Source organism: Aythya ferina, assembly GCF_964211825.1.
Source record: "Aythya ferina genome assembly, chromosome: 22".
In the NCBI taxonomy this organism is placed as follows: Eukaryota; Metazoa; Chordata; class Aves; order Anseriformes; family Anatidae; genus Aythya; species Aythya ferina.
In genome coordinates, this window is record NC_140320.1 from 2,329,101 (window position 1) to 2,356,089 (window position 26,989).

Genomic DNA, 26,989 nt, shown 5'->3' on the forward strand with positions numbered 1-26,989 from the left:
TCCTAGGGCAGCTCGGCCATCCGGGACAGCTTCCCTTTGTGGCAGCTCTGCTCTTCCTGCTGCTGAAACCTCCAGGACTGGGAATGTGTTTGACCTTCAGCGTTTGCAGGTCCAGCTCCGGTGTGCCGGCTGCATGCACAGGAATTGTCCCACCAGGAAGCTGCCCACGTGCTTGTGCGTCTCCTGATTGCTGCTGCTGCAAAAAAATGTGCTGCTCGGGCAGATTTCCTTGCTGCTTCCGTCTGTTTTGCACCGGGAGGTCTCAAAGCCCTGGTGGGACTCGCTGTTGGCTGCACAGCTTCCCTGCCCCGGGCAGGATGCAGAGGGCACTGATGCAGGATGCATCGGAGATGTGCTTAAAGATGCTCAGCTGCTCTCTGGGGGCTGGTCTCTTGCTTGGATCCTTGAATCTTTCCCTTCCTGGCTTGCTCACCGCCTGCAAGCTCCCAGAACGGGTGATCCCTGGCTGAGGGCTTTTTCACCCCTTTGCTGCAGCCTGTAGGAGAATTCTCCCTTTGCTTCAGCAGCCCTAGGAGCAGATCCCATACTCTTACAAGTCTGCTTTTCTGCTCCATGTGGGAAGCTCCCTGTACCACAGAAACCAGATGACACCTTCCTAGTGCCCTTTGCAGCCTCCCTGCATTGCTCCCACCCTCACAGAACCGCTGCCTTGTCCTTGCTTAGCACCCATGTGCAGGAACTGTCCCCTCCTTGCTCCTGCCTGCTGCGCTCCCTGGGGCTCAGTTAATCACCCCAATCCTCCCGAGCACTTTGGCAACCTCCAGTTTTCTCCCAGTGTCCCCTCCTTTTGTGCAAGCGCAGCTTTGGTGTTCATCCTGCGAAGGACACGATGTGCTCAGGGCTGCTGGCAGCTGCAGGGAAGGTAACTCTGTCATCAGGGGCCAGCTGCGAGCCCCCCGCGGGGTTTGGCTGTGCCAGCCCCAAGGCATCAGCTGTCCTTGTCGTGCAGGATCAGGCCTGGAGCTGGCACCCGAAAGGAAAACAGTGGGAGGTCAGAGGAAGAGCCTGGAAATGAGCTGAGCCTGGGCGAGCGCTGCGGAGCAGGATGGGGAGGTGGGGACGTTGTGCCAAGGGCTGCAGCTGTGGGGGCATTGGGGCAGGATTTTGGGATTTTGGCCTCTTTGGACCCAGGATCCTATCTCTGAGGTGTGCTGAATCACAGCAGCCCGTCTGAAATGCTGTCAGCCAGCACCTTTGGGAACCAGGCAGCTTGCTTGGGTGACTGAGTATGAATTTATCAGGCATCCACATGGAGAAAGAGATCTGGAAGAGCAGAGGGGCTGAAAGACCAGGATATGTCAGCTGAGCTGAAAATAACAGCCTAAACCAGACATAGTGGTCCGAGGACACACCAGGAAAGATGTTTCCGTCAGAAATGAGGAAGGATTCATGGCTGGAGCACCAGGTGCTGGCGTGACCTTGCTGGGACATGGTGTCTGCTTCTGCCCAGGGACAATAAATCCAGCCCTGCACGGAGCCCCTGCAGCATGAGGAGGGCACTTCGTGCCATGAGCCTGGCTGGATAAATTCAGCAAAACAAGGCTGAAAGAGCGTGCAGCTCCTGCCTGCTAACAGGGGAGGAGAGATTTAAACTGGGGAGAGAGGAAAGCAAAAGGAAAAAGGAAACCAAGGATTAGCATGAGCACAGAAGCACATGGGGAACAGCTATCCAGGAGTAACTCGGGTTGGGGAACAAGGTTCAGGAACACGAGCAAACCCCCTTTCAGCAGGTGCTTGTGATGTCTGTGCCTGTGGCACAGAACCCCCTCCCCATCCTGCATCCTCTGAGTGATGCCAGCTTTAAAGACGTCAGGGATGCTGGAGCCTGGCTTCTATCACCTCCTCGGCAGCTGGGCTGTGTTTCTCCATCAATCACAATCCTATTCAGAAAATCCTCTCTCCTGCTGTCCAGATAGCTCTTTTGTGCCATGCACCTCCAACACAACGTGGCAGGGTGCTGCATGCAAGCAGAGTGCCCTGCATCAAGGGGATGAAGCCAGTGGGGGCTGCACCGTGCCCAAAATACTGCTGGATTTGGAGTGGAGCAGCGGCAGCTGGGCTTACCCTAATCGTTTCCCCCATTGAGGCCACAGAAGCATGTCTCTGCCCACCAATCCCCACTCTTTTTGGGGTGCCAGCATGGACACGGTTACTGGGAAGCTCCAGTAAGTTTCATTTTCTGATGCCCCTGTTCCTTTTTATCTCCATAACACCCAAATCGTAACGGTGCTCGGCTATGATTAATTAGGGGCTTTTTCCTACCCGTTAATATTCTGAAGCCTTTGGCATTGTTGGAAATCCCAATTATTTGACTCAAAGCCAATGATGGCAATGAGACAAAAAGGAGGGGGACAAGACAGGGCAGGAGCTGGAGAACTGGACCCGGCTGTACGGGGGCCAAGGGAAGGCACCTGAAGCGAGCGTCCCACACGGTTATAAATAGGGTGTCACGCGTCCTGTGCCCAGGGCTGTAGTGACACATCCCAGGGCCAGATATCGCTGCCCACACAGTCCAACAAAATAGCTGGCAGGTCTGCGCCGCCACGTGCCAGGTTTCAGCAGCCCTGCGTTTCAGAGGACAGCACTGCACATAGAGAAACAGCACCGAGGTCCCGCTGCAATGCAAAAAGGGAAGGAGCCAGCAACCCTCCTGTTTTAGCCCGAGGCTGTGTTTCCTCCCGGTAAGCAGCAGAATTGGCTGCGTGTACATAAGCGCAGAGAGGAGGTGGCTGCTCATAGCAGGCTGCAAAACAGAGGACGACTGAAACTTCTGGGGAAGCGTTCTTGCTCCCTGGGTTTTGTCAGCTCCGTCACATGTTGTTTTGGTTCAGCATCTTAGAGCTGAATTAACTGTTTATTTAAAGCGGAGTAAGCTACTGGAAAGGGAGATTTAAATATTGCTTTTGGGACGGAGACAGAAAACATCCTGCGAAAAGTGTTAAAAAAAATGCAAAAAGGTGATCGGCAGGAAATCCTTTATTGAAGAGGTAAAGGCAGAGTCACAAACAGACTTGTTCTCAAAGTCAAAAACACAGAAAAAAAGATAAAATCAGAAAACGATATTTTTATTTTTTTTTCCCCTTGCAGCCGAAGTCCCGAGCTCACTTCTGTGGGATTTGTTCCGCTTGCAAAGCTCGCCCTGATTTGTGCACGCCGGGGGAGTGAGCCCCCAGCCGTGGGGCGCGGCGGCCGCACGCGGAGCGAGACCTCCCCTCTCCTGCGGGTTTCGGAGCGGGGACGTGGGAGCAGCATGATAAAACACAGACAGTCTTTTTTTTTTTTTTTTTTTTTTTTTTTCCTTTTTTTCTTCTCCTTTCCAGACAGCTACTGTACAAAACAAAAATTTATAATAAATACCTAACACGAGAGGCTCAGTACGTTGCTACAATCCTTCACTGAAGGGAAACATATATATACACATATATATCCTAATATATAACCTCTTTGACTTAATCAGCGTAAAGGCTACGTGTTTCTACGGGAAGGCAGGAGGGGAACAGCACGTGCCAGACCCCACACCTCACCCAGACCCTGCACCCCAGCCCCAGGCAGGGCCCCATCAGCATCCTGGCTGGAAAAGCAAGGGAAAGATCAAAAATGGGTGCATTTTGATCAAATCTGGGTGCATTTTCTGCAAGGAGCCTCCTGCCCTTGCACGGATGTGCACCTTCAGCCACGCTCCTGCGGTTGCTCCTTTGACATCCTGGGGAGGTGCCAGGGGAAAAAGAGCACGGTGTGGGATTTGCCTGCAGCACGGAGGGGTTTTTGCATAGGGGAAGCTCTGGCTAAGAGGCTGCACAGCTAATATGAGAAGCTGGAAGAGGCCCTTGGCGTGCAAGACTCCTGTGCAGGGTTGATAAATACGGACGTTTTCCTTGGCACCGTCTCAGGCTGAAATTTCTGACCCATCCTAAATGGATGCTGGTTACAACGCTGGAGAGGAAACACATGCTCGCCTTTGAGCTGAAACCCTCTCAGATGCAAAGGGGAAAAGAAAATAACCCAGCAAGGCTACATGACTTTAGCATCCAGCTATTTGTTAGAGCGAGAGGCCTTAAATTCCTGGAGATTAATTAGCAGACAGAGAACATTGCCCGAAGGTAGGTCTGAACTGCAGCCCAAGCAGCTCTGCATCCAAACTCCGCAGCTGGCCTTTGTTTTTTCTTTTCTAAAAAAGAGCCAAGCCCAAACCCTCAGCCCTCTGCTCCCTGGTTATACTCCCCTTGGCTTTGAGAGGGGTCAGCCACCGAAGGGGTGAACGTCCCTGCTTTCAGAACCTAGGGTAGGGGACGGGCTTCTGGCCAGCAGCTCAGCCCCCGGTCCCATCCTGCACGGTGGGCACAGCACCAGGGAAGGTTTCACACCAGCTTAGATGAACTCCCTGCTCCAAACCCAGAGGTCAATGTCGACTAAAAAATCCTCAGCCCTCTTCTTGCTACCGCAGAGCTTCAGCACAGCGGCACATCTCCACACCATGAATAACACCGGAGTCTCCTCGCAGACAAGGCAGGCCGTCTGCTAGGAAAGGGGGCAAAAAGAACTTCTCCCAAAGGCACGGTTTGCAAGGTGGACCTGCCATTCGGTCACCTCCAAGCTGGTGAAAATATCTTACCACCCCCCCAGCCCCTCTTGCAGAAGCGCCCTCTCGTTTTGCAGCAGTATTTATTCCCCGTGCTCAGAGCAGCTCCTGGACAAAAAGCAGCTCCACGAGGCCGCTTCGTTTTGCAGATGGGGAAAGACAGATGTAGTGAATCCAAGTCCTCCTGCTGCTGCCAGCCAGCAGGAGCAAAGCCGGGTGTTTTTGCTGCGGGGACGTGCCGCTCTCCTCAATCCAGGTTGGGGTTTCCAGCCCTTTTCTCCCTCTCCCCTCTGCCATGGGAAAAAGGCAGACAGGAGAGGCCATTCCCCCAGGAATTCAAGGGGGAGACGCATGCCTGGCCGTCCGCAGGGAAGCAGCAAGGGGCACAGAGAGAGGAGCCTCTGGACGCTGAGACATCCACTCACGGCACGATGTCCATGACAAAACATTTGCAGATTCCAGCCCAGCTCCCAAGGCAGCGGCTGCTGCCAACACATGTCCAGCGAGAGGCGACTGCTTCAAAAGGGGAAAGTTCAGCGAGTGAGCAGCATCTGCGCCGCGGCCAGACGGCATCCGGGCTGGGAGAGGGGGCCCAGCCGGTCCCTGCTGGGCAGGAGGAGCTCCAGCCCTGTGAGGCTCCGTTTTAGACCTTCCAGTCCCAAATTAAGCAGGGCTGGAGCCAAACGCTGGATCTGAGCATCCTCGTGCACCCCGGGCTTGGGAAATCAGGGTTGAGCGGTGGCACCGGTCGCTGCAGTGGGGTGGGAGAGGCTGGGTCTCACTCGGCACCTGCGGGTCCTGGGGATGCTTGGGAAAGGGGGGGCTGCAGTGTTGGAGGTGATAAATCCAGCAGGAAGCGTGACGATCCCATAGCCTGGCCTCCCACCTAACGCATGGCCTCAGCTCGGTCCTGCTGCAAGCCAGATGAGCAAATTATCTCTGCAACTAAAAGCACAGCTGATAAAGCGAGCAAGCAGCGCACAGAGCCGAGGAAGACAAGAGAGGGGTGGTGGCACAGCCAAGTGGCCCTTCCAGAGGGGAATGGGGTACAGCAATAGGCATTTCACAGCCAGAGCACTACAGAAGCTTTAATTAATCCTTGTGGCAACCCTGCAAGTGGGATCGGGTGTAATTAAGCCTTGGTTTTGGAGCTGGGGAAATGGAGGCGTGGAGACAAGAATTCCTGGTGGGGCTGCGGCTCAAGGAACAACCGCGGGTGCTGGGGATGTTTGGAGGCAGAGGTTTGTCACCGCCTGGGTTATAAATCCAGCAGAAGCTGCCACAGCTGATTAACCCAGCCCTCAGCTCATTCCCTCTTCCAGCCAAACGAGGGAGTTATCTCCAGCTGAAACCACAGCTGATAAAACGCTCCTTGTGCTCAGACACCCACGCTGCTGCATGGCGGGGACAGTGACCTGGCCCGACCCGCGCAGCGGCGCTTTTGGAAAGAAACCCCAAATTTATCACATCCTAGACCAGCACCACCCACCCCAGCCCTCCTCGACCCGCAGCCCCAGCCAGCCAGAAAGGAAAAAAGAAGCAATTCCTCCTCTTTTTGCCGCCGTTATTCCCCCCTCTGAGGTAGATGCTGATGGAGGGGGATGAACCGCGGGGGTACCAGCGGCCATTGTCCTTGAGGGCATCTGTGTCCCCATCCCTGGGGGTCAGGAGCATCTCCCCATCCCATCCCATCCCCACTCAGCACTGTCGCAGCAGGCAGGTGGCAGTGGCCGGTGGTGGCCCCGGGGAGCTGCATTTCTCCGGGGCGATGATGGTGCCGGTGTAGTGGATGCAGGAGGCGTTGCGCGTCCGCACACCCTCGCCGCACGTCTGGGAGCAGGGGGACCAAGGGCCCAGGCGCCAGAGCGGGCAGGGGACGTCGCCGCAGGGCTTGATGTCCTCGGGCTTGAGGGCTCGGTCGCAGGTGGAGGAAGGTTGGCCCTCAACGTCCCGGCAGTCCACCGTCCGCCTCTGCCAGCCCGAGCCGCAGGTCTTGGAGCACTCGGACCAGTCGCCCAGGACCCACTGGGAGGTGAGCATCGGGCGGATGACGTTGGCTGACTTCTTCTCTTTGCCCTTCTGCTTGCTGAAGGGGACGTCCTTGGGGATGAAGAAGGTGTACTTGACCTTGGGTGGGAAGACCTCGCTGGCGATGGTCAGCAGCTGGACGGTCAGCGGCTCGGGGAGCTGCCGGAAGCTCTGCAGCCTCTCCAAGGTCGTCATGGAGCCACTGTACTTCAGGATGGTCCCCTTGACGAGGATGTCCTGCTCCATGGCCGAGATGGCAAAGTCGCCGTTCAGCAGGTACTTGCCCTCCAGGGTCCTCAGGGCCAGGTAGTTCCCGTCGTGACGGACCCCGCGGTGGCTGCGCTGCTTGATGTCGATGTTGGTGGCCCCAGCAGGGATGGTGACGATGTCGTTGTAGCCATACCTGCGTGGGGCAAAGGGACACGGTTATTTTCCTGGGCCTGTCGAGAGGAGGCCCATGCAGGGGATAACACTTTCCAAGAGGGATCAGGGCTCTGAAGCCGTCTCTCAGTATCCCAGAGCGCTGCGGCTGTGCCAGATGTGCACCAGGCTGGAAGAAATCCCTAAATTACATGCAAAAATGAGCAACGCAATCAAACGAATTATCACAGTGATCAGCCTCGGGAGGAAATTCCGGTTACTTTCACGCTACCCTCATTCCCTTTCATTTGAAACAGCCGCAGCATTTGGCACAAAAAGCCCAGATGTGCCCGGTGACTTTGTCACTGCTGAGGATGCAGCAGGGCAGGGGAGAGGTGGGCACATTGCAGGGTGGGTCTGGGGGGCCAGACGTCGCTGCTGAAAACAGGAGCCAAGCAGTTAAAAGCACAGCCATCTCAGGCTGCAGATGGCTTGGTGTGAACTGGAAAGACTTTTCTAGAAGGCAGCAAGAACCAGGGCAGCAAAAAATACTTGTGCCAGTGCCTGCTGTGCTCTAACACCGCCTGGCAGCTGTGCCAAAAGGGCCACCCCGTGCCACGCGGCCAGCAGGGGTCTCGTGTGCACTCCCCAGGTTGGTGCTGCGGTTGGTAATTACAGTCGGAGTATTTTGGAGCAAAGCCTTCGGGTCAAACCCTGCTCTCAGTCGCCCTGGCCTCCACAACCCTGATCTTAATGGGATCTCTTCTTGGCCGTACTACCACGCTAATCTCTCCTTAGTCAACCACAAACAATTCATAGGAGAATGGAAGCTCCATTCATCTGGCTCCCTGGAAGGAAACCATTTAGGAAATCTAATTTGACTGAGTGAGTCACCTCGCCACATGGAATGGGATGTGCTGGGCTTTTGTTGCTATCTGTTCAGCAAAGCCTCCGTGGGACACATTAACTCCAGCTCCTGACAAAGCATCTTGGGCGAGGGAAGCAGCTGCCTCAAAGCCCACGTCCTGGGACCAAACCTCACCCCAAGCCAGGGATAAATTGTTGAGCTATTTATATCCTGAATCAGCCCTCAAAATGTGTCCCGAACAGGCTCCCTGCACTGCGGAGTGATTCCTATTGTAAACTCCTCAGGACGATGACTTTTTTCCCAGATGGGGTGTCAGCACCAGCTCTGGTTTTGGGAAACAAGCTCCCCCTGCAGAATGCAGCCCCAAAGGAAAGGCAGCGAAGCCCTGGAGTCTGGGGATGAGCTCAGCCTGTGTCTGCAGGGCTGCAAACCCCGGTGGCTCCTTAAGTCTGCAGATGCAGCCTGCAGCTGGGTGCAACGCTTCGTGTGAAGAAAGCAAAACGTCTTTACATAGCTTTGGAGGATTCCAAATATTCCCGGTCCAGCAACAGAATGGAAGAAAGATTTCCTAAACCTCATGCTGTTTCCCAGCAGTGAGAGGCAGAAACAGGCCCACTCTGGTTTTGCTGCTTGAGAGCGAAACACTCAAAGACCAAAATATCCAATTTACCCTTCTGCATCACGGCAGCTTCCAGAGCCAGCACCGTAAGCCAGGTCCCATGCAGCACCCCCTGCTCCATGCAGAGACACCCCCAGAACCAGGAGTGGGGACCAGGGGCAGGGGCAGGGGATCCAGGCAGGAGCCCAGCCGTGGAAACGCTGCCTTGGCTCTTTGATAAGCCCAGGCCTGGTCTCGTTTCCTCTGTGGCGAGCGTAGGAAGCGCTTACGCAGACGCTGGGCTTTTGTGAACATCTGCCCAGCGCTCCGGGGCTGGCTGCGAGGGATGGAGCGAGCAAAGCTCCCCGGCCAGATGTTGCCGGGTCAGGAGCTCTGCGGAGCGAGAGCAGCTTTTCCGATCGCAGCCTCGAGAGGAACAAACGCGTCTCTGCTCCCTTCCGACGGCCTGGCACTGCTCTTCTCCCCCAGCCCCTCTCTGCGGACCCGCTCTCTCCTGAGCCTTACTTGGATCTGTTGAGCGAGCCGGATATTTTCCTGCAAGTTGAGCCGTTGCCGCCGCACACTCCGCATTTGTCCAGCTTTTTGGAGGACCCGACGATGTGATCGCAGCCGGCCTTGATGCACTGCCCGTGCACGCAGATGGAGAGGGTCTCTGGACCACACAGCGTCCCGTCAATCACCTGGGGAAGAGAGGGCAAGGAGGGGCAGTCAGGGCACAGCTGCCTGCAGGGATTTGCTCTGACTCAGGGTAGGGATGGGCGTTGGGATTTGCCATCACGAGACACCTTACTTTGGCCTCAAAGACTTTAAATTCGCTCCTCCCCCTGGCTCGGCAAAAGAGCTTGCAGCGGTCCCGAGGGGACACCCCGGCGTACTTGGGGACCCACTCCAGCCGGTTCCCATCCAGGTCGGTGAAGTTGTAGCTGTTGTACTTCTCACACTGCTGCTCCCGAAAGCTCTTGCCTGGAAGGAAAGGCAAAAATGTGACCCCAAAGCCCCATGCTGGGAGGCAGGAACCACCATCCTCCTCTGCCGTCGCGGAGATGCAGGACAGACCCGAGGATGGTGGGAGCACAGCTGCAGCAGACAGCTTTTGCCCAAAACTGCCTCTGATGGACTGCAGAGAAAAGGAGAGGGGAGTGGATGAGCTGCCAGGTGGCTTACCGTCCTGCGGGCACTCGTCGGTGTGACACGACTGGTAGCGGGTGCGCTGCCCCTCGCAGTACCTGCCGCCGTGCTGGGGCCGGGGGTGGTCGCAGTGGCGGTGGGAGAACTGCACGCCGCCACCACACGTCCTCGAGCAGGGGCCCCAGGGACTCCACGGGCCCCAGTCGCCGTCCACCGCCGGCTGCAAGAGGCCACAAGGGGCTGAGAGAGTGGAGGAGGCACAAAAATTCCCCCTGTCCGCCCCCAGCTCCTCTCCCCGTGCCGCTAAGCGGGGCCCTGGTCCAGCAAAGCACTTAAGCACATGCTTTGCGTGAAGTTGCTGCCGGCTTCCACGAGTTCGCGTGCTGGAAGTTGGCGCTTTGTTGGCTGGCTCAGAAATCGCTGCTAATACCCCCCGGAAAAAAAATAAATAAATCAGTTTAATCAGAGTTAATTGCAGAGCTGCTGGCTGCTCGCTGTGGTTAGGACCAGCCTGGTGAACGCGCAGCAGTGTGCATCTAACACAAACCGGCAAAAAGCACAGTGCTGTCGGAGGAGATATCCAAAATATAAACCCAGCAAACCCCAATATGCTCCTGGAGACTGCAGGATGGGGCTTTGGGAACCCCAGAAATCCACATCCCAGCCCATCAGCCCCATATCCCCCTGAGCTTTGCCAGTACCTGGGGCTGGAGCGCGTCCTGGGGCAGGCAGGCACCATCCCAGCACAGCCCGCTGCCCTTGCAGGGGGTGCCATCGGCCCAGGGCAGGCTGCCGTTCTTGGTGTGGCACAGCGGCTCCCCGGTGCCCATCCTGCACCACAGCTGGGCGCAGATGTCCTCCTCCGTGGTGTTGGGGCAGTGCTGGAAGTCCTTGCCAAAGATCTGCTGGCACTGCTGGTCCAGGCTGTAGAGGGCTCCTTGGCCGGGCAGCTCGGCGGGCAGGGAGAGGGCTTTGGCCGGGGCGTCGAGCAGGCAGTCGCCTGGAAGCAGCAAGGAGGTGCAAGAATTAGGCTGGAGATGCATCTTAACACCACAGGTGGCACTGAGAAGGTGACCAGAGCTTCAGCCTGTTGTCTGGTTGAGTTACCTTCACCCCACGAACCCCTCCAGGGCTTGCAAAGAGCCCGAGCAATCAAGGGAAACGCTGCTGAGCCTTACCGTGCCCGCCGTCCAGGAACTCAGTGAGGTACATGGCACTGCAGGGTGACCACGGCTGGCTCTTGTTCAGGTGGACAAAAAGCGGGGCCATCATGTGGTGCTTGCCGAGGGGCCCAAAGAGCCGCTCGCAGGTCTTGGAGTCGTCGTGGGGCATGCTGAGCACGTGGCCTGGGGAGCAGGGAGCGCCTCTGTGAGTTACCTGCCATTTCCTAGGGCTGTGAATGCTATTTGCTTCCATAAATCAGGAGCAATAAACAAAATGCTTGCTCACTGTAACGCAATGATGTATGAAATGTTGGGGAAAACAACCCAAATTAGCAGATCTCTAGGAGCAACACAAGGGTGAGAAGCTCCTGGTCCTATGCCGTAGCTAATCACAGCTTAGTTACACCAGACAAACGCACCCATTTCTACCAGCTCTGGCACTTGTAAATATGTTTGCTCACATAAACCAGCCCCTGCTGGTGCCTGAAGCCCCCCCAGTACCACTGCAGGCTTTGCAGCTGGTACCCAGAGTGGAGATGCCAGTGCTGGGCAGAAAGCAATAAAAAACACACACACACACACACACAAAAAAAAAAAAAAAAAAAAAAAAAACAGAAAAAACACCAGAGGCCGTGCATTACCCAGTTCATGAGCCAGGGTGTAGGCTGCCTGCAGGCCCTCGTCCTCGATCACCGAGCAGCTTTTGTTGCGGTCACACATGGTGCCAATATCCGCCACCCCCAGCGTGTCGCAGCTCTGGTGCCCGCAGAAATCCTGTCAGAAGGCAGCACCAAGAGGGTGAGGATGGTGAAACCCAAAACTCAGTGCCCAGAGAGCACCGACCCCAGATCTTCTCAGCTCATCCCCACTGGGAGCTCCATCCCATGCTCTCCTCTCCCTCCAGGGCCACCTCGATGCCTCCTTTCCCCCCAGCCCGTGCCAGGGGTCCCTGCAGACCTGTCTGGTGAGCAGGATGGCGGTGTCGTAGTGCTCGGGGTGCCGGTCGCTCAGGGGATTGAACTGCTGCTGCCAGCTGCAGAAGTTGCGCAGGGTGAGGCCGCCGTTGTCGGACACCTCCGGCCCCGCCGCCTCGTCGTCCACCACCAGCACCTTCACCACCACCAGGTTGATGGCGTTCTTCAGGCTGGGGTGCTTGTAGATGCGGGCTGCCATGGACATCAGGGTCAGGATGTGGTTCTGCAGGGATGGAGAGGGATGGGAAAAGCCCTGGTGAAACCTCACCCGCAGGGGTGCGTGGTGTAGCTCACATCTGCGCGGGGCGACTCTTGGTTTTGCTAGGAAATGAGAAATCAGCCCTGTTTATGAAGCCTACCACGTCCCTGTGGAGTCACGCAACCACCTGGGCTGGCGGACGAGGCGCTGCCTTCCCGGTACACGGCACTGTGCACCCTGTGCCAGCGGGAAGGACGCGGCAGGTTACGGGCAGGACGATCCCACCCCGTGGTCATTGCCTTGTCCCCATCTCCAGCTGCCGTCTGTCACATGCCACGAACCCTTTGCACCCAGGGACGCTTTGGGAAAGCCTCACGTGTCCTGACCAGTGCTCCTGCATATTCCCACGGCATTAACCCTGCCCTCATCTCCCCGGGGCAGGGGCTGCCGTGCGTGCACAGCCGCTGCTGCTGCAAATTTCCCTCCCGCTGCCGCAAAATTCCTGCCTGCGCCGGTCAGCAGGGCCCGAACCCGATGTCCCCAGCCACAAACCACGCTTTCTGCCCATGACACTCGGCACTATTACTCCTTGAACATGTTCTCTGGCTGTGGCCCACGCGTCCGAGCCACGTGCAGCTCCTTCCCACCGCGGTCCCTGCTCGTGAATGGGGCTCGCTCCCACCCCGGGGCTTCTCCCAGCAGCATCCCCGGCTCGGCGGCTGGGACAGCCGGTGGTTACTTCATATGTCAAGTGCGCCAGCAACGTTTAGGCTGATGTAAACATCTTATCGGAGCATCGACATTCCTCTTCTGCTTGGCACCCGTTCACAGACCCGGAGTCAGGGGAAAAAAATGCGGCTATTACACAACACGCGAGTGTTGGGAAAGAGAAAGTGGCTTCTCCCGGCCCCAGACGGGTCGCCCTGCCACGGCACCGCCAGCCCACGGAGCCGGCGGGAGCCCCTCATGTCTGACTCATGTCCTGGGCCAAAACACGCAGTGAATGTCATGGAGAAGTCAACACCGAGGCCAGAAACGCAGAGGAGGTCCCTGTGAGTGCAGCCACTTGCTCCAGGGGACGGGGGGATTGTTTGTCCCATGGGGAAGTCCGTTGGGAACCTACCTAAAAATAGCACAAAGCCTTCCTAAAATTACCCCTGGGAGGACCTAGGAGGATGCTCTGCAGGTCCACAGCCTCCCATTTCATTTGCATCCAGAGTGCTCCTGCACAACCAGGCGGCATCGCCACCCACTGAGAGGACGATACGAGAAAAAGGGGCAACTTTTTCCCAACAGCAGTGCGGGGAGGTTTTCTCTCTGTGGTGGTCTTAAGGTCGATACGTGCACCACAAAACATGCCTGGGACACAGAAGCTAACCTTAATGCCATCGTTCCTGCTCAAGCACTCTAAGAGGTGTGAAAAATCAAGGGATCATCCAGCACCTTGAAGCAAATCCTGCCCCATCCCTGTCCATCCCCTTCCAGGTTTCTCACCAGTCTGTATTTTTTAACCTGGGAGCTCTCAGAGCCCTAGGATATGACTGTGGGGCTATGCCCAGCCAAGAAACTATTCCAGCAGTGGGAATGTGGGGGCTTGGAAAACATCCTTCTGCCTGCCCTCCATCTGCAAAGCGGCAGAAAGAGATGGAAAAATGGAAAGTGAACCAAACAAACGGCTATTTAGCACAGATTAAAAGGTCAAATTCACTTGTTCCACCATCTGGTGTCTATTTATACCCATCCTTGGACTGTGCAGGAGCTCGCTGGGTTTCGGGTGGCCCAATGCAGGACCCCAACTGCTCCGGGGAGAGCAGCAGCCCACCTGCATCCCTCCTTGCTTTGGCCAAGGGCTTGGAGCTGGGGCTAAAAATGAGGTATGGAGTCCCCAGAGCTCAGGAGAGGCTGACTTTGTTCTTTTGGCCAACAATTGACCACAGATGAGTTGAATCCTGCTCCTTGCATCCTCCCTGTGCCTTTGCAAGGAGGCTGGATGAGCCACCTAGGAGGGAACACAGCTCGTGGGCTGATTTCTGTCTCCTTGCAAGGTGCTGTTGCAATTTCCAGCCAGCGCCCTCGGAGATCATGGCAGGATTTCTGTCCAGCTGGTAAATACAGCTGGAAAAACAGTCCCTTGAGGTGCCAGCCCCCATGGATTGCGGGAGCATCCCTCCTCTGCCCCACTTGCACTGCAGAGGCAGCACAAGGGTCTCTACAGCCTGGTTCATTTTGCTTCCAAGAAGACCAAATCCAACCATTTTCCCCCCAGAGTGCCCATGCCACAGCTCTGATACTCCTCCTGCTGCAGCACTGCCATTTCCTACCCCAGCCCTGACATTGCCATTTGCTACACAAGCCCCGAGCAAGCCGCATGCGTGCACCACCGGCACTGCTGCTGTGCCCGGGGAGAAGGAACCCTGCTCGGGCAAACTGTACAGCAGCCACTTTGCAAGGAGAAAAACTATTTATCTAGACCCACGGGGGACTCGATCCTGGGGGGGACAACGCAGCCCTTACCCAGGCAGCTGCCTGACGTGGTTACAGGTCACAGGACTGCCAGCGGCAAGCAGTACGTGCGGCGAAGAGGCTCAGCAATGAAAAAAATAAATAAGTTGGAGCACAGAGAACTGGAGTGATTGCTTGCAACGTGCCAATGCCGAAGGATTGCGCTTTCTGATACAGGCTCTTGCAAAATCTCTACTTATGTTCATCTTCAAAGGAAGCACTTGGAAGCTGAAGTCTGCAGAGATCCCCAAACTGTTTTTAAAAATTATCTTTTTCTTTTTTTTTTTTTTTGGGGGGGGGGGTACGACTTGGGGGAGGAGAAACCAGGCTTAGACCGACACTATTGCTGTGGTATGTGCATGATGATCTAATGTCGTGGTCCCACCCAGTGCAGGAGGATGGCAGGGTGCAGCCCCCGGCACGGCTCACCTCCCCCCACACGCTCCCCAGCTCGTGCTGGAGAAAAACACCCGTGGAGACCAACTGTGCTTGACCTGCTCTGGGGCTGTAGGTTTGTTTGTTTGTTCATAAGGTTGCTTTTTTTTTTTTTTTTTTTTTTTTTCCTCCCCTCCCTTCTCCCTAGAAGCCAGCGTTTCTGCAGGGGGAGAGAAAAACGCCGAGATTTCTGGAGAGCGGACAGATGGAAGGAAGAAAACACAGGGTCAGATGTGAGGGCTGCCCAGCTTTCGAAAACAACTGGTGAAAACACATCTCAGCCTGCCTCCCAAAACATCTGCCTGGGTGCCCTGTAAAATCAGTGGTGGCAGCCAAGTGAAATGGGGGGTGAGCTGGGGACGAGGCGGACACCCACACCCCAGCCGCGCCTGGTTGCCCCATCCCTGTCCCACTTCTCCCTTGTTTTTCCTCCTCTCCCACCCGTTTTTCCCCTCCCTACTGGATATTTGGGGCTGTCCCGTGAGAGAAGCAGCTGTCCCTTGTCAGGCTGGGGACACGGAGGCACGGCAGCACCGCTGCATGGGCCAGCAAAGAGCAAACTGTGTCCCCGAGGGGCTGCGGGGGGCAGCCCGCGAACAGGGCTCCCTTTGCACCGTGCCTTTCATACCAAAGCCCTTTATAATCGGCACTCAGCAGCAGGGCTGAGGCTCGGCAGCTGTTTAACATTACGAGGAGGAGGCAGGCGGAGAAGAGCAGCACATCTGCCAAGGGGATGCTCGGGGGGCGCGCTCCTCCTGCCCCGCGCAGCCGCGTGCCAGGGATCCTCCAGCCCCTTGCACCTGGGTCTGGGGAAATGCAGGCGGTGCTGGTGGATGGCAGGATTGGTGCAGGTTGCCTTTTGCTTTGCAGAAATCCCTGTTAATCCCATCCCTTGGGATCGGCTCAGGAGGGGTCGGCTCCTTTTGTCAAGGGATTAAGTGAGCTCCAAGGCTCAAGCTGCAAAGTATCATAAACAAGCTTAAGAGCTGGACACAAGGGAAACTGAGGCTTGGGGTGGCTTTAGTTTTACCTCTGGGTCACTCTGACAGCTGGTCTGAGCATCAGGGGTGGCAGCAGGACCCTGGCAGTGCCTGGGTGCAGGTCAGAGATGCCCCATGTCATGCACGGGGCCACACACTCCAGCGCCCGGCTGGTCTTACAGGGGAGGAATTGCAACAGCACTCATAATACCTCATAAATCTGCCCGGAAAAACCACAAAAGTCAGGAGAGGAATCCCAGCTTAATCAGCCCAACCTCATTTTGCTGTGGTCCTCGGTCGCTGCCTTCACGTGCCAGCTCTTGGAGGCAATGGATACGGGCTCCTTGCATCAATGAAGAGGGAAAGAAAAGCAGAGAGCAGCCGTCCTGTCTGCTGAGGAAGGCTTGGAAATGCGTCTCATCCCTGGTCTCTTGGGGGCAGAAATCCCACTGCAGTGATCTCATTCTGCTGCCAACTGGCTGGGGATGTTGCAGCCAGTTTCTGTGGCTGCCTGCTGCTTTTGGGGTTGCAGACAGACCCTGGGCATTGCTGAGCACTGCTCCAAGTGCAGCCTGTGTGGTGTGCAGCCTTCAGCACATCAGAGGAATTAAGCCCTGCACCATCTCCTGCCTCAGTTTTCCATAACCAAGAACCCCACTTAATTCTGCTAGGGATACAGAGTCTTCCCCCCTTCAGAAATTATCTTGGGTTCTCTGCATGAAAACACAAAGAATAATTTCTGCATCCATCCTGGGGCCTTGCACCCGTCCCTATATAGGGGAGCACTTTCTGTTCACCACAACTCACATCCCACAAAGTCCTCCACGACCTGCTGGGTGCTCACAGGTGGTAGAGCCCAGCACTGCCCTGCTGCTGATGCCCCCCAGGCCCCCTATCCCCTGCAGTCATCAACCCAGAAGGAGGATTAAATCCCTAAATCCCAGGCCTGGTTTTGCTCTCACTTCATAATTTCCTCCCGGTTTACATGAGCATTGATGGAAGCAGAATTAAGCTCTTGTTATCTAAATTGGGTTAACAGCTGAATTATAATGGCTCAATCCATGGCACAGATTGATTAAAAATAAATCACTAATAGCATTTCCTTAATAACAGCATGACATTGATTATAATTTGCAATGCTTGAATGCATCTCATGGTGACTATCTTCTGCTTGATCTCTTGCAGCTTATGCAAGAAAGTAACTGGGAATACAAACAATGCTTGTGGCCTTTAATAAATATTTAGTAATTAAAGTGTGGTTACGGGAAGAAAAGTCACTATGTAAATATGGCTTCTTCTGACTCAACATCGCAGCTGCCTGGGCATCTCCTTGAGAGCTCACTGGCACAAGGGAGCCATCACTTTTTTGGCTCCCAAAACCTAGGTCCTTAGGGAGAAGCAAGCAGGCTATTGGGTCTCTGAGTTGGGAACTTCTCCCTGTATTTGTGTTGCTGAGACAGAAATAGAGCAGGTGTTTGTTGGCTGCTTTTTACTGCTACACTTGGAGGGGAAAATGCTCTAAGTGCAGAAGCTGCCACAAGAGCTGGCTGAAGTTTTCTCCCAAGTACTTAAATGTTATTGCCCTGTTCATCCTAAGTGAGATCTCCAAAAGCTTGCTTTCCATCAGGAAACACCCTAAGAGATGCTGCAAAGATACTCCTCTTCGGGACAAAGAGGAGACAGTAAAATAGGAGCAGAGCAGACCAGAAACTAATTATTAAAGTAATTAAGGGGGGAGCTGCCATGCATCTGCCCTGCAGCATCGCTCATGCTCCAGGGCTCTCCCAGCAGAGACAGGGCTTGGTTCCAGCATTTCAGCCCCTTGCAGCTCAGCAGCCTTCTGCCTTCAAGACCTACCATGGGAGTGATGTGCCCACAGGGCTGTTATTTTTTCCCCATCTCAAGCTGGGCATCATCAGGATTCCCACCCAAAAATCTATCAGCCTAGCTGTAGCAGGTTGCAGACCCCTGGGTGCTGCTTTAAAATCTTCCTGTGCCCACCTAGCTACAGAAGGAAGATGCAAAATGTTATTTTTCCTGTCCTTGTGGGGGATCTGGGACCAGTTTCATACTACTGGGAGTCATTTGCACTACCATTTATTTGCCTGTTGCTTAAAGGTTCAGGTTACTCCACTGCAAAACTGTTCTGCCTGCTGAAAGCTCGGGGGAGCTGTCTCCAAGTGCAGCATCCATTGCTCCTTAATCCCCTGCTATCTGCAGACTGAGCCCTCTGGAGTTCCTGCCGGCCCAGCTCGGGGCTATGTGAGCAAAAGCAAGCAAAGAGCGAAGCCTGAGTGATGCTGAACACCCGGAACAACAGCTGAAATCAGCTGGAGCACCAGGGCTCAGCATTTCTCAAGGTCAGGCACTGCCTGAGCAGGGCTGGAATTAAAACACTGCTTTATTAGGAGTGGAGAAGCTGGATGAAGCCAGCAGAAAAAAGGACAAAGCGGGCAGAAGTGGCAAAGCCAAGCTGCCAAAGCGCAGGTTTCAGGCACTCACTCACACCAAGCTCTCCTCCACCAGCCCTGCACCCTGCCAGCCACAGCACAGGACAAGCACTTTCAGTGCACGCCTGTCACTTGCAAAGCCCTGGGGATTTCAGATCGTGCCAGCCCGGATTTGGACCCGGGGACCCAAACAAACCTTCCCTGCCAGGAGCAGGGCAGCACGTGCAGGCAAGCGGGGTGCAGCACAGGACAACGCTTGGGAAAATTTCCCCCATGCAAGAGCTGGGGAAACTGAGGCACTGGGAGGAGGTCCCCAAAAATCAGCAACCGGTGCTGCCGAGAGCCCCTCTGCAATGGGAAGTGCACACCAGACCCGAGGGATTAGCCCTGTCCTTATCACATTTGCAGTTGCACTGGCGTTTCCTGGGCTCGAGCTCCCTGGCACCAGGGGGCCACGTCCCCACCCCGTCCCGCTGCGGGGGTCTCTGCGGTTCCTGGCTGGGGGCAGCGTGTCCAGGCAGGGAACGCTTCTGGCAGCGGTGGCGTGGGGAAAAAGCAGTGCTGTGCATCTGCTGGGCTGCTAACAGGTGGCTCGGGAGCGGGGCTGTTACCGTGCCATTTGCTGCCCAGCCCGTTGCAGCACAGCTCCGTCCCTACAGAGAGAAGTGGGGACACTGGGCACGAGGGACACTGCAGTGTGCAGCCTGGGCAGATGTATGGGGTGGGTGCCGGCTCTGGAAAGGGTCCCCAGCACCAGCTGAACTCCCCTGCAGCCTTTGCCCAGGGACTTTTGGCTCTTACAGAGCAAGCAAGGGTGGGGACAGAGCGCAGGTCCCCAGCCCACCGCCGGCAGTCCCTGCCTGTCCCTGCCCCACCAGGCTCCGGGGTGGGAAGGGGCCACCCCTTGGTGGCTCCAGACCCCCCGAGGACCCCGGGGTGCAGCATCGGGTGGGGGGCACACGGGCTCCCCACCGTGCTGGGCGCTCCTCCGTGCCTTGGGAGCAACAGGGGGGCGAGTGGGAGCGGGACATGGCACGGGTGGGGACACCGGGGAGCGATGAGGGGCTGGGGGGGGACAGAGGGATGGGGACAGGAGGGAAGGGGAGGTGGTGGGGATGGAGAAAGGAAGGGACACAGGGGGATGGGGCCGGGGATGGGGCCGGGGGCCAGCTCCAGCCCTTACCTCCACGTCCTCCCCGTAGAAGCGCACCATGGAGGCGTCGGCCACCAGCAGCGTCTCCACGTAGCGCGCCTCGGAGACGAAGCGCCGGGGCCTCCGGAGCGGCTCCGCGGGGCCGGCGGCTGCCGGGGGCCGGGGCCGGGCCGCCGTCGGGGCGGCCGTCGGGGCGGCGCGGCGCTGGAGGCGGTGCAAGCGGCGCCAGGGAGGGCCGGGAGCGGGCGTCCCGAGCGGCAGCAGCTCGTAGGCCGCCCCGTCGAGCAGGAAGGCGGCGCGGAGCCCGGCGGCCGGCCCGCAGCGGCTGAGCGCGGCGGGGGCATCGGGGCGCCCCTCGACGGTGCCCGCGTAGAAGCAGCCCCGGCGGGGCGAGGCGCGGCCCGGCGGCCTCCGACCTCCTCCCAGGCGCTGCAGGCGGAGGCGAGGGGCGAGGAAGGAGGCGTCGGGCCGGAGGCGAAGCACCACGGCGCGCCCGAAGGCGGCCAGCCGCAGCGCCAGCTGCCCCGACGGGGCGGGCAGGCGGGCGGGCAGCACCGGCTGAGCCTCCCGGGCCGGCGGAGGCTGAGCCTCGCGGGGCGGCGGAGGCAGCGCCCAGGCGTGGCACAGCAGCAGCAGGTGGAGCGGGGCCCGGCCGGCCAGCAGCGCCCGCCGCCCCATGGCCCGGCCCCGCCGGGCTCCCGCTGCCCGGCCCCGCGACGGCTGCTCCGCGGCGGCTGCGGAGCCCGCTGTATTTATACTTTCTCCCCCCGGCTTTGACATAAGAGGTTTATTTTTGATCTCTCGCTGTTCCCCGCTCCCCTCCCCTGCCAGCCAGAGGCTGGGGGAGGAGGAGAAGTGAAAGAGAAAAAAAAAAAAAAAAAAAAAAAAAAAGAAGAAGAAGCAGAAAAAAAAAAAAAAGCACTTTTGGATGGGGTTTGAGGCCAATCAGGCGCCGGGAGCCCCGCCTGCCTCCAAGTGTCAACTCCAGCCTGTTACTCTCCCAGCGTTAACCCCTTCGGCCCAGCCGCTGCCCGCCCGCAGCTGGGGCCTGATCCTGCTCGCCCCGGCAGCAGGGAGTGCAGGGTCCTGTCCCCGCTGGGCTCTTGCAGCCGCTTCTCCCCCCGCCATGGGGCAAATTACCCCCGAGGGGTGCCAGAGGTGGCCACGTCCTCCCCCCGGTTTTCCCTATGGGTCCCTTCGATTGGGTCCCCTCTGGACAGGGCTGGAAAGCACCAGGGCTTTGCTATGGGGAGCGCCTGCAAGGCAGGAGGTGCCCCGGGGCGTTTGGCTCCGTGGTTCCTGCATCTTTTACTTTGCCAGGGACAGAGGATTTTGGGCCCCAGGGAAAGCTGCGGCAGTGACAAACGCAGGAGGTTTTCTGTGCCCTGAACAGCTGGGGCCACATGGGGTTTGCTCAGGCTGGAATAAAGCAATGGGCTCCAGGGGCTAAATCAGACTTCTGGGAAATACCTACAAGAATAAAATAATGCAGCCAGCTCCTGCTGTGCATTTTGGGGTTAGGGGGAAGTGTGACTTCGTTAAACACCTGGATGTCCCCCTTTCGGATCCGTTTTGTCTCCCCATCCATATTTCCCTGCTGTCAGTGGAAATCCTACAGGTCTCAGCCCACAAAACCCGGTGGCCACTGCCACGAGTACAGAGGTGGCAAACGTCGGGAGATGGGCAGAAGCACACTGTCCCTGGCTGGGAACCTGGTTAGCACCAGGAACAACCCGGCTGTAATGGAGCAAGGGAAACTGCTCCTTATAGATTACTCCTTCTTTCCTCTTTAGCCCTCCTTCCCCATTAGTTCATGAGATTCCTGGCTTTTGGAGCACACTTGGTACAGCATGGAGATATCCTGGGACAATGATGGGTCCCATCCTGCTCCCTGTCCTGATTTCCTAAACCTTCTATGGGGGGTAGCACACACTCAGAGTTGGGCTTGTGCCTTAACCATGCAGTGGATACAAGCCCAAGGATCAGCTCTTTGAAATTGTGGGCTTTTTACCCCCTGAGCCTGATCCTAAAAAGACTTGAAATGGTGAAGCAGCATTTGGCACCTTGGGATTCCCGCTTCCCTGTAGCTGGGAAATCAGAGTCCCAGCCACAGCTGGGCAGCGGGGTGCAGGGTGAAGGCGCACCCTTTACTGAGGCTGTATTTACATCTGCCTTTCTATTCTTACCTCCACTTAAAAGCCACATCCCTACCTATATAGTAAACACAGCAGTGGCTCTAAATAGCAGCGCTACCCCGGGGCCAAGGCTCTGATTACTTCTTGTCTTTTTAAAGTGCGGTTTTCTGTGACTGTAGGAGGAGAGGGGAGGAAATAAGAAGTAAAGCAAAAAAAAAAAAAAAAAAAAAAAAAGCAACCCCAGGCACGGTGTGGTTCGGTCTGGGACATCTCTCCAGGGCTGCGTATCAAATGTGCTCCCTCAACACCCGGCCTTGGCTGCTCTCCCCCGGCCGCCCGGCTGCAGCTGGAGGGGCTTTTTCATAGTTCACATTTGCATTTGAAAATCGGCAGGAAAGCACAAATCGGGGCTAGCAGCCAAAAGTGAGCCTCGACTCTGTCTCCTCTAGCCCCAAAGCCCACTGAAGGAGCCTGCGCAGGCACGCGGCTCCGAGGCAGAGGGGTGCCCCTGCGCTGAACTAGGACAGGTAAGGCTGCAGGCGATGCAGGGCACGTCTCTCCAACAGGATGCAATTTATTCCCGGCTTTCCGCTCCCCTTGCCGCATCTTTGATCTTGGAGGACATGCCTGCCTCTTAGCTTTAAGGCACCGCTGGTTTTCATTAGCGGCTCTCGCTGCAAACAGTAGCTGGAATTTCTCGTGGCCGATACAAGCCTCGCCGGGCTCGTTACGAGCGAGCTCGAAGGCACTCTCTGAGACAGTGAACCCACACCTGGCTGCCCCGCCACGGCTCCTCCAGGCAGAGGATGAGCACCCCCCAAGGCTTTTTTTTGGGTTCCTGCAGCTTAACCCCTCGCAGGACCCCTCCACGCTGCTGACAAACCTCGCCTGCCACAGCTCTCCTTTCTGTGGGGCTGTCTGAGCATGCGAAAGCCATTAAGCACGTAGTCACCGTGATTTAAAGCCCCTTTTGATCAGACAGCTTGCAGACCTCTCCCCCTCTCCGTGTCCCCTCCCCGGGGCTCCTGCTACCGGGCACCCATCTCCGGGGGAATTTCGCCTGCCGGGACGAGGCCCGCGTTGCCTTTAGGGCGAACATTTGGGAGAAAAACCCCGGTAGGAACAAAGCAGCTCCTCTCCAAAACCTTGCCGCTAGATGTCAGTGCTGCCCTGCGCTGAGGCTTCTGTGTCCCCCCCCGGGACAGACTGCGGCAGCAAGGAGGGGGTGAGGGGGCCACAGCCAGCCCCAAACCAGCCATGGGTTTTCCTACACCCCATCCCTTGGCAATATCTCGAACCAGGAGGATTTGTTGCTGCTGGGGGGATGAGCTGGGCATCATCCTGGGTGCCAGCAGCACCTGGTGTGCTCATCTCCTCTGCCACAAACCCAGGGCAGAGGTATTTAATCCTTCTCTGCCAGTGAGACAAATCCCAGAAGCCAGGAGCAAAAGTTCTCCCAGCATTTACGAGCATTTCTCTTTCTGGTCAAAACAAGCAATTTCTTTAGTTTTGCTCTCAAAACGAGCAGGTTGGAAGAAATGTCGCTCATAAAAATTTGTCTGGGCTTTAAATCAGGGCCCTGGGTCCTGCCCAGCTGCCTTCGGTGGAGATGTCCTAGCTGCAAGGGTTGGACGCTGAGGGTGAGGGAAAGGGCTGCAGCCTGGTGCTGGGCTTGGCTGTGCATGAGAAGGGGAGGTTGGGAGTGAGAAGCATGTGAATTAGGAGCAAAATCGATCACGCCGGGTGAAATGCATAAATCCCTGCACTGAGCACAGCCGCGAGAGGGCTCCCGTGGCTTACAAGTGCTGGTTAGTCTGCGTTTGGTGCCTCAGCCTCCTCACTCCCACCTAAAGAAGCTGTTTTTACCTTCCCCTCAGTGCAGCATCTGCTCTGGGGAAAGCCATGATTCCTACTGGGTTCCTTAAACGTAGGAAAATCCGATCTAAAGGTCCAGATGGAAAGGGCAGGGACAGCCGGGCTGCCTCCTCCAAAACCTCTCGGTGCTGCAGAACCAGCATCACCTGGGGACCCCGAGAGCAAAGGGCCGTGGTGGTGGCCCGGGGACTTAATTTCAAAGGCTGCAGGCTCAGATTGATGAGGCGCTTACATTTTTCTTCCCTATTTTTAATTACATTTTGATTTTTAATGCAATGCATTGCATTAAATTACATTTAATGCCTCGACTGCCAGAGTAAGAAAGTGGCAGCAGAGGGCAGCCTTGCCACGGGGTGGTTTTGGAGCCCCATTTGCCGGCAGGTGTGGCGGGATGTGCTGTCAGGGAAGCAGGATTAGGGCTTTCCAAAAGGGTAACCCCTCTCTCCAGCACTGCAGCCTCTTGCCAGGCTTCTCACCCGAGGTTTGAGGCTTACAAGGTGTCCTGAGAGCAGCGCATCGGTGAGAGGAGCCTCCAAGGATCGCTCCATCCCCAGCCTTAGCGCTAAAAAAATATGGCAAGTTGTACCAAAAATGCTCTCCTCAAAGCACATAGGAACCCCCTCCTTCTCCCTATCCCACCCTCGCATGGTTTATGGGCTGACGAAAATGAATGAGCCTCATAATGGTTTGCCTGAGTGATGAGCATCCTCGGCAGCTGGATTGTGCATCGCCGTCGCCCCACGTTTATTCCAGATGTGCATAATTCTGACAAACTTTGGGGCTTGCCCAGATCTCCACAGTTTTGCAAGCCTGGTGTGTTTAGGCATATTTGCTTTATATGTTTATACCACTAATGTAGCATAAAATTAATTAATAAAGGTCTGGCCCCATTTCGGGCAGGCGTGTACAATACCGAGCTGTGCAGTCCTGGCTCATAAACCTTCAGGCTGGGCTGTAGGGCCCATCAGGTGTGTGCACGGATGATAATAAGTGTGTCACACTGGTTTGGGGGATATGTGGGACCAGCTTTTGTCTCCTCCAAATTTCCATTGGCTGTTTCAGAGCATCCTGGAAAAAAATGGTTTTCTCACGGCTGTCTTTCTTTAAAGAGAAGAGATCTTTAAAGAGGAGGGGATGAGCACAGAGGGGAGGTTTGGGTGCTTGCTAGAGGTAGGACCTATCACCAAGTAGAGACCTGTGAAATCAGGCAAAATCAAGCTTTTTGATTTTTTTCTACATACATCAGTATTCCCCCTAATTCCCCTATTATTTCAGGAAGCCCTGCTGGATGCCAGAGGTGACATTGTGTGTCTGGATCATGCAGGACAGCAGAGATGAGTGTCCCACTCCAGGAGCAGGGGGCAGCAGGTAGGCAGAGGAGGGAGCAGGTTGGTTTTATTTTTGTCATCCTGCACCTACACCTTGTAAGGGACATCCAAAGCATTACAGACATAGGGAAGGAAAAAGGAGAATGAGGATGCAGGAGGAGAAGTGAGCTGGGAAAGTGAAGAAGTGAGCCCAGGTGGCTCTGCAAGAAGAGGTGCAGCACCTGGGGTGCCTCGGGGTGGCTGAGATGTGCCAGGCAGGATGGCATGGCCCTGCAGGGTGGAAGCAAAGCTCTCTGCGTGCAATGCTGCTCTGCTTGAGGATGTCCCAAGCACAGATCCTCTCTGCTCGTGAGGCAGAAAAAGAGCTGTTCTCATCCCCATTTTGCAGCATGGAAAACCCACGCAGAGCATCCTACCTGTCCCAGTCACTGTTACCCACGCCAGGCTGAATCCAGTTAAATTCATTGTCTTCCTGGACCAAGGATGGGACTGGTTCTAGGTGTCAAAGACCTCCACGTGCTCAAGTTTCTTGCGTCTCTCTCCCTCAATGACCCTATCTAGACACAGCTAGATTTTGTCCAAGCCTTTCTTTCCTGGAAAGCCGCCTAACAACACGCTTTGACTCATCTTCAGTCCCTGGAGAGGATCCTCCTTCCTGCCCATGTGGTGGGGAGTTGGGAGAGCACAGCCTGAACTTTTGGGTGAGAGCCCAGGCCGCCGATCTGCCAACCTTTCAGCCGAAGACAAGTGAACTGCTCACAACGCCAGCTTTCCCTGGCTACAACCTTTCCACTCTATCTTTGGCGTGGAGCTCTCGGCCCATCTATTTTAAACTATTTCTTTTATGAACTGGAACATCCAGGGGATACGTGAGGTTTTCTGCTCGCCTTTTCTTTCTAGCTTCTCACACTTGGCATTGCAACGATGATGAAAAAGTAATGAAAGAAAATAACTTGTTGGTGCTTGCTGGTGCTCAAGAAGAAGAGAGGAAGGTGGGAAGGAGCGCTCAGACTGCTGACCAGCTCACACCAGAATAGGGTGGGCTGTGGGTTAGGTCTGGGGAAAGTGGGATTTACCTTAAAGCAGCCTCTAGGCAAAACCCAAGGAGCTGAATTTCAGGTATTTGCATCTCACTGCCAGTAGCTGTTCTGTGAGGTCGAAAGGCATCTTCCATCTCCATTCCTTCATTACCAGGCGCTCCCTTTAGGACATCTCTATCCAGTCCATTTCCTTTAAATCCAGGCAAACATCAAAGGGTGAAAAGCAGCCAGATGCAGCCTGAAACATCTGATTCAGTGTGAGCCCAAGTTGTTATCTCGGGCAGGCAGCTCTGCAGAACCCCAAAGAGCCCCAGCATCCGTACTGCTGCTGGGATGCCCACACTGTCCTGCTCCTAAGGACATCAAGAAGTGCCCTGCCTGCTCCTCCCAGCCCAATGCTCCTTGTCCTGGCTGGTTTCTGTAATCTGCCCCTCCGTGTTGGCAGGAGACACAACAGAGATGTTCCCCCTGACCACCCTGGTTAAAGGGATGTGTCTTACAGATAGCAGCACCCCGAGCAGACACCACAACTGCTCAGGGGTTTTGTCCATGTCTTCTCTAGTCACAGGGACTGGGGAAATCATGCCATGTCCTTGAGATAAGGGGAAAAAAAAAAAAAAATAATGCCTCCCCTCTTGTCTGGAGCGCACTGAGATGTGCCAGCCGCCTCTAAAGGATGAGCCCTAAGAGCTATAGGCAGTGTGTACTCCATACAGTCAACAGCTTTCCAGCTCATTGAAGGCAGAAAAATGAAGGCAGCTTCATTTTGGCTGCACCTTGGCTTGCAGACAAAGCTCTGACTGTGGGTAGGTGATTTCCTGGTGATCAGAGGATGAGCAAGGGCAGGGCAGGCTGTGAGACAGCAGCAGGCTGAGCTGCATCACTTAACTTCGACCCCAAAAACTCTGGTACAGTGCTAACGTCATGGGCAGAGCTGAAAGCCAGAGTCTCAGGGGATGGAGTGGGTCCCGGCTCAGGCAGATCCAAAACACTCACATTTTCTGCCTGCTTTCCCCATCAGGAGCAGTCAGATGTTATCCAGGCAGGAGATAAAGCCCTGCCAGTTTGGTTTGACTCATCCTCTCTTGCTGGAGAAGATCTGCCCGATGCAGCAGTGATTAACCCTGGCTTGATGGCCATGGAGCTGCGGTA

At 56.0% G+C, this 26,989-nt stretch overlaps 1 protein-coding gene across 1 annotated transcript; it reads right to left on the reverse strand.

The window, feature by feature from the left end:
• Nucleotides 1-2,979: 2,979 nt before the first annotated feature.
• ADAMTS8 (ADAM metallopeptidase with thrombospondin type 1 motif 8) lies at nucleotides 2,980-20,257 on the reverse strand. The gene is made up of 9 exons (XM_084495930.1): nucleotides 19,490-20,257; nucleotides 11,724-11,963; nucleotides 11,408-11,540; nucleotides 10,782-10,949; nucleotides 10,305-10,603; nucleotides 9,640-9,823; nucleotides 9,266-9,438; nucleotides 8,980-9,155; nucleotides 2,980-7,031 (listed from the first exon to the last, which is right to left on the reverse strand). The coding sequence occupies exons 1-9, from the start codon at nucleotides 20,237-20,239 to the stop codon at nucleotides 6,299-6,301; spliced, it is 2,856 nt and encodes a 951-aa protein (XP_084352056.1). The 5' UTR covers nucleotides 20,240-20,257; the 3' UTR covers nucleotides 2,980-6,298.
• Between the last annotated feature and the right edge of the window lie 6,732 nt (nucleotides 20,258-26,989).

Excerpts from the sequence above, each read along its gene's own strand:
- ADAMTS8 (XM_084495930.1), bottom strand. The coding sequence starts at position 20,239 with ATGTCAAAGCCGGGGGGAGAAAGTATAAATACAGCGGGCTCCGCAGCC. Across the intron at positions 11,541-11,723 it reads CCATCCTGCTCACCAGACAG|GATTTCTGCGGGCACCAGAG; the intron begins GTCTGCAGGGAC and ends GCCTTCTGACAG. Across the intron at positions 9,824-10,304 it reads AGGACGCGCTCCAGCCCCAG|CCGGCGGTGGACGGCGACTG; the intron begins GTACTGGCAAAG and ends GGCCTCTTGCAG.